We start from the raw sequence: 11,645 nt of genomic DNA, 5'->3' as shown, positions 1-11,645 counted from the left end.
TGTGTGTGTGTGTAGAGGTCAGGACACTGTGGGAATCAGTTCTTTCCTTCCACACTATGATCTCAAACTCAGGTAGTCAGGCATTATGGTAAGCCCCTTTCCTGTCAAGCCATCTTGCTCCCCAAGCCTTCCTTCCATCTTCAGCCTTGCACACCGAAGTTGCTATTGCCTCTTTCTTTCTGCTCTGAGGAAGTGTCTTTGTGAGGACAGTGTCCCTGTAGGGAAGGTGTCTGTGTGGGCTAAGTGTCCGTGTGGCTGTGCAGCTCAGTCTGTTGGGATTTCAGGACACATGCCAGGTTTCCCCATGAGGTGGATTTTACTGTGCCCTGTTCTTGTCTTCTTCCAGGCTGTTGTTGACACACCTATTGTAGACCTTAAAAGGAATGTGTATTTTTGAGAGAGAAAGGAGGAAATAAATGTACTTAATAAGCTCTAATTTTCTGAGGTCACCATCAGACATCGTGTGACCAAGTTAGGAAGTTGGTTTTAAGTCATCGCTGGGATAAACCCAGGCACGTATTTGCACAAATAATTTTTTTTTTTGAGACAGGGTTTCTCTTTTCAAGACAGGGTTTCTCTGTGTAGCCCTGGCTGTCCTGGAACTAGCTCTGTAGACTAGGCTGTTCTTGAACCCACAAAGATCTGCCTGCCTCTGCCTCCTGAGTGCTGGGATTAAAGGTGTGTGCCACCACCACCCAGCTACAAGCTTCTTTTTGTAGGGCCCCAGAAGTTTACCTGAATGAATTCAGAATTTCTTTCTGAATTCTTCAGCAGCCAAAGCCCAGGTTTTAAGTGTCTCATGGGGCTACAGGTGTCATGGAGATGGTCTGGCTGGTCCTGTTAAAATAATGTGCACTCTGACATCTGTGCAACCATTGTCCTTCCCCTTTGGTCATGGCTGGCCATCTGTACTGGTCACTGTGGAATGTCTATCTAGAAGATTTATTAGTTAAATTCCCTGGGAATGACTGAGGTCTTTTTTTACCAAGGCATATTAAGATCCATTTGTTTTCCAGAATCTGGACCTTAATAAACGTAAGTCTTTCCTAGTTTTAGGACTGTAGAATAGTAGTTTCCAGAGATCTCATGAAAATGAAATCAAGGAGACATGGTTCTGGAGGAGGAAACCAAATGAAGGGCAACTTGGCCTCCTGCCATCAAGACAACATGGTGCCCAAGTCTTTTCTGGGGGGAACACAGTGTTTTAGCAGGTCAGAGCAGACAAACGTATTCGAAGGAATTAGACCTGGGTGGCCATTAACACAGTGTGCTTGACTCCCACGATGGTAGGTACGTTTTGGATGATGAATACATCAGTTCCTCTGGAGCTAAGTTCCCAGTCAAGTGGTCCCCGCCTGAAGTCTTCCATTTTAACAAATACAGCAGCAAATCTGATGTCTGGTCGTTTGGTGAGTATATTTGTTGTTGCTGGATTCAATACAGTGGCAGCCTTTCTTTTCAGCTCTTGTTTGTTTGTGAGCTTGTTTGACATGGTGTAGCATTCTTGAAAAGCCTTTCTATGGGCTGGAGAGATGGCTCAAAGGTTACGAACACTGACTATTCTTCCAGAGGTCCTGAGTTCAATTCCCAGCCACCAGAAGGTGGCTCACAGCCATCTATAGTGAAACCTGGTGCCCCCTTCTGGTGTGTAGGCATGCATGCTAGCAGAACACTATAAATAAATAAATAAATAGATAGATAGATAGATAGATAGATAGATAGATAGATAGATAGATAGATAAATCTAAAGGCATTCTTGTAACTTCTTTGGCAACTGGATTCATGCAGCCTTTCACACAACTCTGCTCTCAGGGTCTTTCCATTCTCTAGTGAGCATTTGTCATGAAGCTACAGCAAGGAGTCTCCAAGAAGGCAGATGCAGCCAGTGCTCCCATATCACAGAGGCTGGTTTCCAGTATATTTCATACGCTGTATTGTTTAGTTATACAGTGCTTGACTGTTTTCAAACATGGCAATTTGAACTTCTTAACATGTAGATCTAAGAGAAACAACAGTTCATGGCCTTCACTTTATGGGGTTTATGGGCTATGCACCTTGGCTTCTTGGGATGTGATGTTCACATTGACTAACACTCTCCACGGAGAAAGAGACACTGTAGATCTATGCTCAGAGCAGCTGTTCATCTGAGCTGATTTTCAACCATTGCAACTGATAAGCAAAAATCTGTTGGTTTTCCTGGGTGACTCTAAGAGAGATGTCCTTGTCCTCACAAGTGTGTGAGTATATTCTTCACGATAAGGTTGTGTTTGATCACTGATCTTGTTAGCTCTCTACTGACCTCGTTTCTCAGCAGGCGAGGTTTTGAGCTTTGTTTGAGGCATCGTTTTTTAGGGTTATTTTGAAGGTACAGACCTCTTAAAAAGTCAGGAGTGTGCAACCACGTAGAACTGTGTTCTCTCTGGGCAATCATGACTCCGAAGCTGGAGGAGATTAACATCTTGCAATTTGAATCAAACCGTTCTTTTGGTTCCAAGTGAGTCTTGTTTTTGCATGTCTTCCTTGCAGGAGTTCTGATGTGGGAAGTTTTTTCAGAAGGGAAAATGCCTTTTGAAAATAAGTCCAATCTGCAAGTGGTGGAAGCCATTTCTAAAGGCTTCCGCCTGTATCGCCCTCACCTGGCTCCCATGTCCATCTATGGAGTTATGTACAGCTGCTGGCATGAGGTAGGTGGCCCTTGTCACTGTGACTGTGACTGTATTGTGGCAGCCAGAACTCCCCGTTCCTCGGTAATGGCCCTGTCAGTCAGGGCACCAGTTCTTATGAAACTCCCACCCCAGAGTCACGAGGCCATTTTGGTTTTCACAATGGACTTTTCATCCGGGAGCTCAGTTTCCAAGCCTTATCAGTCTAAGATCGGTTCTGGCAGCAGCTGGATGTTTCTAAAGCCTCTGGATTCGATGATTTCCATCTTGAAGACCTGGAAGGTGGGCTCACAGACTCTGGTGTGTTGAACTTTCCCCACAGAATGTGAAGGGTGGTGTCTTATTCTCTGTTCTTGGCTTTCTCTTGCCTTCACTTTCAAGGCTAAAAGTAATGTGTTTCATCTCTCCCTGGCACTTACGACTTCTGATAGAGAGAGTAACCAGAATAGAAACAGAAGGCAGACTGTGCTGGGAACCAGCCTTTGGGAAATCATCTCTTAGGAGTTGCTCCTTTTGCTGAAATGCCAAGATTAAAAATCAAGGCAGAAGGGTGGGTTTCTGTCCCCCTCGCTCTCCTTTTCCAGACATCTTTTCAACACAACCCTTCTGCTCTCAGCAGACTGATTTTTGAGAGCTCTGATCTGTAGCTATCAGGCTTAGCCCGGAAAAACCGAGTTTGATGAGAGGGTTTCCTGCTCTCTAAAAGACAAACAGTAACATAACAAACAACAACCCGTCATTTTATTCCCAATCCACAAACACTAGAGAAACCAGTATTTCAAGAGTAGTTGGGGTCTGGCAGCGGTGGTGCATGCCTTTAATCCCAGCACTGGGAGGCAGAGGGAAGTGGATCTCTGTGAGTTCAAGGACAGCCTGGTCTGCAGATCAAGTTTCAGGACAGGTTCCAAAGCTACAGAGAAACCCTGTCTCGAAAAACAAAAACAAAAAAGATAAAAGAAAGGAAGGAGGGAGAGAGGGAGGAAGGAAGGAAGGAAGGAAGGAAGGAAGGAAGGAAGGAAGGAAGGAGAAAAGAAAGTGTTGTGGTGGTTCATATTCCAGAGAAATATTTCACTTAGGAAGATTCTCCAGTGTATGAACACAAAGCACGATTAATTTCTCCACAAGGAATCTTGAAAGACAGAATTGTTAAGTAAGCTGTTGGTAGCAACAGCTGCCTCAGAAATGACTTTGCCATCATGATGTAAATAGCATAGGAACACGCAGATGGTGTCTATGGTAGTTTTGACTTGGAACTTTCCAACTTTATAAAGCCATATTTCAAGCATTGAATGTTGATCTTTCCCTTGGTGAATAATAGAAAATATGAGCCTCTATTGGAAAGCTGGGAAGGGGCATCTCCCCGGCAGCCACAGATTAAAGGAATGAACCAGTGATTACTGCAAACTGCTGCCGGGTGTGATTTATGGTAGAGCGCTTGTGTAAAATGCATCTTGAGCGCTTGGCATTTTCTACTTAGAATGGCTTTATTGGGTGGTGACCATGTCCTAAATCAAGGAGCATTAATAAACCTATACACATGCATAGGGCATTGTGGTTTTCTATATTATGTATGTGGTTATGAGCAAGAGGGTAAACAGGGTATCATAGAAGGAATAAGTACACAATCTTAGTCTCAAATTACAGATAGAAAATTTACTCAAACAATGCACACACATTAGAATAAAAGATAAAGCTACTTTTTCTAGTTTCAACTCTGTCACAGTTCTCTTTGTGTGTATATGTGTGTATGTGTGTGTGTAAGGTAAGTTACTAGAATGTAATTAATCGTGGAGGTCTAATAGTCCTGAGGCTTACGGATGGCCATTTTAAGTGTATAGAACTGCGTTGAGATGTATAGAGCTTGGGGCTAAGGAAATATTTGAATGGTGTCCTTAAACAGGCTATATGGTATTTTTGATTGCGAGTTAATCGGAATAAAGGGACTTTATTAATTTTTTTTTAAAAAAAGGTTGTGTTACTGTTGATAAACATGCCAGAGATTTCACCTGCTGAATTTGAACCTTCCAGAAAGGCAACACGATTTATTCTTGGAGCCTCATCGAGGCTCATGATGTGCGCTCACACTCTGGCCCCCTTCCATTCCTGAGTAGCTCTAACTCCCAAAGATCCCAAAGATGCCAACAGTACCATGTCTTCTCCTTTGGGAGACAGAGATAAACCACTGAAAAGTAAAACAGGGAAAGGTGTTCTGATCTCTGCTTGCACAGGTTTGGTTGACTGTGCTCCAGGGTCTACAAAGTCCCCTCCAGCAGACATACCTTTTGCTTTCTATGTGAAATCCTTCCTGCTAGAGGGGACCAATGTAGTGAACAACTGATGCTGAATTGGGGACCTCACACTCCAAAGACCCATCATTTTCCAAAAGAAATTTCTGTTATAGTAGGAATATTCTATGTGTGTTCTGTCCATACAGTAGCCACTTCTGGCTACAGAGAATTTGCAAAGTGGCTAGTAAGATTGAAAAACCAAGTTGAAATACATATTCATCTTTAATTGATTTACATAGCTACATAACACTAGTGTGTATGACTCTAGCCATTTTATCTGTGCAATGCTCTATACTCTTTCACGCTCACCCATACCTTGCTCACATGCAAACCATGCCACTGTGTGTCAGCTAAGATATGCTTCTCTTCAGTTTGTGCAGAGCCAGCACAGGTTGAGGTCTCGTCCTGAAGTTCCACAGCTGATGTCTGAGTGAAAAGCTAGTCAAGCTCACCAGCTCTCTTTCCCTTTTCCAGAACCCTAAAAGTCGCCCGACATTTGCTGAACTGCTTCAGGTTCTCACAGAAATTGCCGAAACCTGGTGACCTGAAATGGAATGCCAGCCCACAGGGTCATCTTGCAAACCTGTCACAAGGTGAAATCATGGGCGTCACTGACAGCGAGTATCTTCCATTAGGGTTATTGACACTTGGCAACGGAGCAAAAAGGTCACAGGCTTTCCACAAGGATTTCAGTACAAAATATTCTGATAGTCTTTCTACACATGTGGGAGGGACTTATGAAGTCCACTATCTGTCACATCCCATATGTGAAGGAAGCAGACAACATCAGCCTTCCAAGTGGCTTCTTCATGATAGGCACCCTCAGAACTCTCGAATGTACATGAAACCCTGATTCTTCATAAGGCTAAGGAAACTTATGGACTAAAGAAGCTCTCTTAGAGTTTCTATCGCTGTGAAGAGACGCCATGACCACAGCAACATTTAATCGAGGTGGTGGCTTACAGTTCCAGAGGTTTAGTCCATTATCATCATGGCAGGGGAGCATGGCAGTGTGCAGGCAGACATGGTGCTGGAGAAGGAGCTGCTACATGTTGATATGCAGGCAACAGGAAGTAGACTGAGTGTAACACTGAATGAAGCTTGAGCAAAAGAGACCTCAAAGTCTGCCCACACAGTGACAAACTTCCTCCAACAAGGTCACACCTCCTAATAGTGCCACTCCTTTTGGGGGACATTTTTTTTCAAACCACCACAAAAGCCTCCCTACAGACTTTCATGTTTGGGGCTATATCAATGTTTATAGAAAACATAGCTTTGGAAACCTATGTGAACATTCTAAAAATGTCTCTTACAATTTTGTCATATATTATTTAATAAACTCTTTTAATCTACATATCTGATTATTGTGGGGCATAATTTTCTTGAATTCTAGTTTTAGACACTGTTGAAAATCTGAGCCAAAGTTCCCTTTTGAACATATCTTGATAAAATTTCCATTTCTAATGCTATCTGCTGTTAGGAAAATCCAGAGCCCAGATTTAGTTCTGATATTTCACACTTTGGTTATGTGAGATGGAACAACATAAAATGCCTTATAACAACTGTCTCTGGCACTGTTTGTAAGATGATTAATTCTTCCCAAAAGAGGAGGCCACAGAATGTGTCCAGAGTAAGTAATTAAAATAATCAACAATCATGGTTAAATCTTAATTTATCTCTGGGCATGGTGGCACATGCTTTTAATCCCACGGTGTGAGGCAGAGGTAGGAGGGTCTCTGTGAGTTCCAGGACAGTTCTCAGTTTATCACGGAATTTTTTATGGGAATTTACTGGAAGTTTTATCATTTTAAGTGCTTCAGAAACACCATGAGAAGGGCACCATATAAAGCACAGTCTGATTACGAGGAGTAGAAGTCCATTATTCATATATTGTCCTATCCTGTATGGTGGTTGTTGGGGCACATACTTTATGATCTTTGTTATACTCTATGTGGCTAGTGACTTTTCTTCTTTAATTTTTAAAAATATTTCCTAACTACAGTTTCCTCTCTCTCCACTCCTCCCAGTTCCTTCCCACCTCCCCCAACTACATCTACCCCCTTCCTGTCTCTTATTAGAAAAGACCAGGCTCACCAAGAAGTGGTGGCACACATTTTCAATTCCAGCACTAGGGAGGCAGAGGCAGGATCTCTGTGAGTTTGAGGCCAGTCTGGTCTACAGAGGGAAAAGAGCCCCAAGAGAAGGCTCAAGAATCAGAGACCCACTTGTTTACACACTCAGGAGTCCCATTTAAAAAAAAAAACTAAACTGAAAGCTGTAATACATATGCAGAGGCCCTAGAGAAGACCTGGTTGGCCCTGAGCTTGCTGCTTCGGTCTCTGGTGAGTTCTTTGCTCAGTTGACTTAGCCATGTCCTTTTCTTCCCTGGCACCCGCCATCCTCTCTGACTCACACCCTCTTTTCCTTCCTCTTCTGTGGGATTCCCTGAGCTCTAAGGGAAGGAATTTCCTATTTAGAGCTGTGTGTCCGAACTGCTCACTCTTTGCAAAAGTGAGGCTGTGGTCTGTTTCTCTATTGTTCCCATCTGCTGTGGGAGGAAGCCTCTCTGATGATGCTGAACTAGTCACTGATCAATGAGTATAACAGAATATCATTAGGAATCATTTGATTGTAACTATTTTTTAGACCAGTAGTATTTGGTTTTTCCCTGGATCTCTGGGCTATCTGAGCAGTGTTCTAGTTGTCTCTCCCTGCATCCTGTCCCTCAACCCCATCTTCTCTCCCCTTCCCAACCCGATCCTCTTGTTCCTGACCCACATGCCACCACTCTACTATAAAATCTACTCTAGTTCCCCCTCCCAGGAAGATCCATGTGTCTGTGTCCCCTAATCCCTTCCTCTAGACCTAACCTCTTTGGGTCTATGGATTGTATCTTGGCTATTATTTATATAATTGTTAATATCCACATATATTGAATATCTATTATATTTATCTTTCTGGGTCTGGGTTACCTCACTCAGGATCATTTTTGTTTCTAGTTCCATCCATTTGCTTGTAAATTTAAGATGTAATATTGAGTCACTTACAAAGGACTGGTGCTGGGAGGAAGTAAACTTAAAAGACTGCCTAAGTAAGTTCTAGGCCTTACAGAAAAGCATATTGGCTTGCTATGTCACCCTTTACTCTCACACACATCAGTACACAGAGCTGGGAGTATATCTCAGAAATACTACATATGCTTATGATGTATGAAGTCCTCTGTTCAATTCCCAGCTAAAAGAATTTTTCTTTAAAAACGTCTCTTAAATTTTTTCATATATTTTGATCATATTCTTTCCCCCTCCCACAACTCCTCCCAGATGTCTCCACTTTACTCCCTACTTTCTCTAAAATAAACAAGAAAACAACAGCAAAAGTGAAAATCAGAGCAGGGAAAACTAAAAACCATAAAATCAATCAAACCAAAAAGCAAAGCAAAACTAAAACAAAGCAAAAATTACACACACACACACACAAAACATAGAGTTCATTTTTTTGTTGGCAGAATATTTTTGGGCATTGGGCCTGCTCTTAAGTGTGATTGGTATATTTAGTGACACTTCATTGGAAAAAATTAGTTTCCTCTTTTTCCAAAAGGTATCTGTTGTAGAGGACTTCTTGGTTAGAGATGGGACTTTGTATCTGTGGTGGTTTGAATGAAAATGGCCCCATAGGCCCATATAGAGTACCATGACCTTGTTGGAGTAGATGTGCCCTTGTTGTGTGTCACTGGGGGAGGGGCTTTGAGGTTTCAAATGTTCAAGCCAGGCCCAGTGTCGCTCTTCCTGCTGCCTGCTGGTCTGAATGTAGATCTCTCAGCTACCTCTCTAGTGCCATGTTTACCTGCATGCCACCATGTTTCCTGCCATGACTATAATGAACTTAACCTCTGAACCTGTTAAGCCAGCCCGAATTAAATGTATTCCTTTCTAGGAATTGCCATGATCATGGTGTCTCATTACAGCAATACGACCCTAATTAAGACAATGTCCATTTTCCCTTCTCTGTGCTGGAATCTCCTTTGGCTTGACTCTGCAGGTGTTGTGCGAGCTATCACAGGCTCTGTAAGTTCCCATGTGCATCAGTCCTGATGTGTCTGGAAGAGGCTGTTTCCTTGGTGCCCTCTACCATCTCTGACTCTTACAATCTTGCTGGCTTCCCTTAAGCAGGAATCCCTGAGTTTTGAGGGGAGGGGTTTGATAAAGACATCCCATTCAGGGCCGAGTGCTCCAAGTCTCTCACTCTCTGCACACTGTCCTCTTGTAGGTCTCTGTGTTAATTTCCATCTACTGCGAGAAGCGTCTATGATGAGGGCTGAGCGATGTACAGATCTGAGTCCCAGCCTGGTGTGGCAGCTGTATTGACTGAAAACAAATTAAAATTAAAGAAGATGAAAGCACACAGTGTGTGGATAGTCTTAAGTTCATGATGTGCAGACATAAGTGAAGCCAGACGCAGGCGAAGAAGTGATATTCCCCAGAATTCCAAGCAATCTGCATTCCCTTACTAAATCACTAACCCAAGAGTTGTTTTAATTTTTTTTCTTGAAATAGAAACAGGGTCTCTCTATGTAGTCTTGGTTGTCTCAGAACTCACTATATAGACCAGGCTGGCCTTGAACTCACAGAGGTCCTCCTGCCTCTGTCTTTAGGATTCCGGGATTAAAGACATGCGCTTCCACATCAGGTGATAAGTAGTTTTAGTATCATGCTCTCTAACACCAAGGATGAGTGTGGGCTATCTTGGTGTCTATATGGATGGGATCCTATAGTAAGTACTCTTTGGTACCTGGCTTCCGTTACGGAATAATATGTATTTTTGGTCTGTCTGAGAGTTGCATCATATTTTATTTTTCCATTTCTTCATTGTCTTGCATTTTGTAGTCATTCCACTCAGCTATTTTACTTTTCTTGAAAATTTGCACTTTTTTTAGCTTTTGAACTATTAAGATTTTTCTGCTGTCTTTTGGTGAAAATATGTCTATATTATTGTTAGGTGGATGCCAAGGAGCAGAATTTCAGCACCAAAGCCATATGCACATTTAGTCTTTGGGAAGTATTAAGCAATGTTTCTAAATGAAGATGCCAAGGATGCTACCAGTAGCCATGTTTGAGGGTTCCACTTACTCCTTATCCTCAGTTACGCCTGGCCATGAAAGTGGCCTAAAGACTTTTAAAGATGACCTGGATCAAGTTAGGTTTTGTCGGTGAGCAATGATGCAATATACTCTCTATTCCCCACTCTTTGCTGTCACCATTGCAATATATTCCAGATGCATTTTAAAATATTGGGGAAAACTGAATAGATTTTAGGTGCTACAAAAAGAAAACATAGAGGTACAATGCAGGGCAGAAAGGGAGAATTTGGCAAGAGAACTTGACAAATGGAGACAGGAAAGATGTAAGTTTACTGTAACTAAACATGCACGCACACACAGACACACACAGACACACACAGACACACACACAGACACAGTCTCACTCATGTTGGTTTTTGCATCTCTAATTGCCTTGCAAGGAACCTGGGTGTTTTTAAATATTTGATGAGAAAGCTGATTGATCTGGCTGAACAAGTATAGGGGTTAGCATGGAGACTGATACAATGTTTGGCCTAATCAAGGAAGTAAAAGGAACTGGGGAGACACATACACAATAGCTGGAGGAAGGGAAGTGCCTGCTGCCTCTGGAAGACTGAGGGAAAAGAGATGTCTACTTTGCTAGGCTGCCAGTGGGTGTGACTTTCCATTTCATTAGCTCCAGATTTCAGCGGAGTCAGCTGGGATCATGGGTACAATGTTAGACTGGATTTTGATGTGTGTGTGGGAAGCACGTAGGGTGTATTTCAAATCTGGTTGTATATGGCATGTATGAACAAGCAGAAGCCAGGGAGGCAGAAGAATCCCCAAGAACATGCGCTGGAGAGTTGGCTCAGCAGTTCAGAGTGCTGGCTGCTCTTGCAGAAGACCCAGGTTCAGTGGCCAGCATCCACACAGCAGCTCACAAATACCCGTAATTTCAGTTCTGGGGATCCAATGCCCTCTTCTGGACTCCATGGGCATTGCACTCATGTGGGTGCACATACATACATGCAAGTAAACACTCAAACACACAACAACAAATATACCGTTTAAAAAAAGGATACTCAATAACATAGCCTTCCCCTACCCTCCAGGATATGTAAAACATGTATGACTTGGGTATAGCTCAGCACAGAGCAGTTGAAAGTGTGTTCCAGGCCCTGGGGTCTATCCTTGGCACTGGAAAAGAATCCTGTCTAAACTGTGAAAAGACTTTGGGTAAACGTCAGCTGTGTGGTTGCTACACTGGCAACGGGAGGAGTTTGTTGGCTAATTTAGTGAGATTTTGAGAGTAAAAGGAGTTTTTGCTAATATTGGGGCTATCGATAATAGATACTTAACTTCCCAGCCACCTGGAGCAGCTCATATCTGGGTGACAGCTGCATTATGAAATAACCAAAACATAAGTGATGAGCGATGCAGAAGAGGTTAACAGAGAAGCATCAGCCACGAGTGCAGTCAACAGGAAAAGCATGGACCAGTTGGGGCAGGGAGAGTTCCCTGAGCCATCCTGGGGAAGAAGTTCTCTGGTCCTTTTCCAGAGAGGGAATTGGAGAAGCTAGAAACACACACACACACACACACACACACACACACACACACACACACACACACACA

At 42.9% G+C, this 11,645-nt stretch overlaps 1 protein-coding gene across 1 annotated transcript in view; it reads left to right on the top strand.

Annotated features, from left to right (window-relative positions):
* Txk (TXK tyrosine kinase) overlaps positions 1-5,575 on the top strand; it is a 37,160-nt gene extending 31,585 nt beyond the window's left edge. The window contains exons 12-14 of the mRNA XM_026785278.1: positions 1,291-1,409; positions 2,527-2,684; positions 5,426-5,575. Coding sequence (XP_026641079.1) covers positions 1,291-1,409; positions 2,527-2,684; positions 5,426-5,494 — 346 coding nt within the window. The 3' untranslated portion in view covers positions 5,495-5,575. The remainder of the gene's footprint in view (positions 1-1,290; positions 1,410-2,526; positions 2,685-5,425) is intronic.
* Positions 5,576-11,645: the final 6,070 nt, after the last annotated feature.

This window comes from Microtus ochrogaster, linkage group LG1 (genome assembly GCF_000317375.1).
Source record: "Microtus ochrogaster isolate Prairie Vole_2 linkage group LG1, MicOch1.0, whole genome shotgun sequence".
Lineage (NCBI taxonomy): Eukaryota > Metazoa > Chordata > Mammalia > Rodentia > Cricetidae > Microtus > Microtus ochrogaster.
This window is presented reverse-complemented; position numbering and strand designations above follow the sequence as displayed.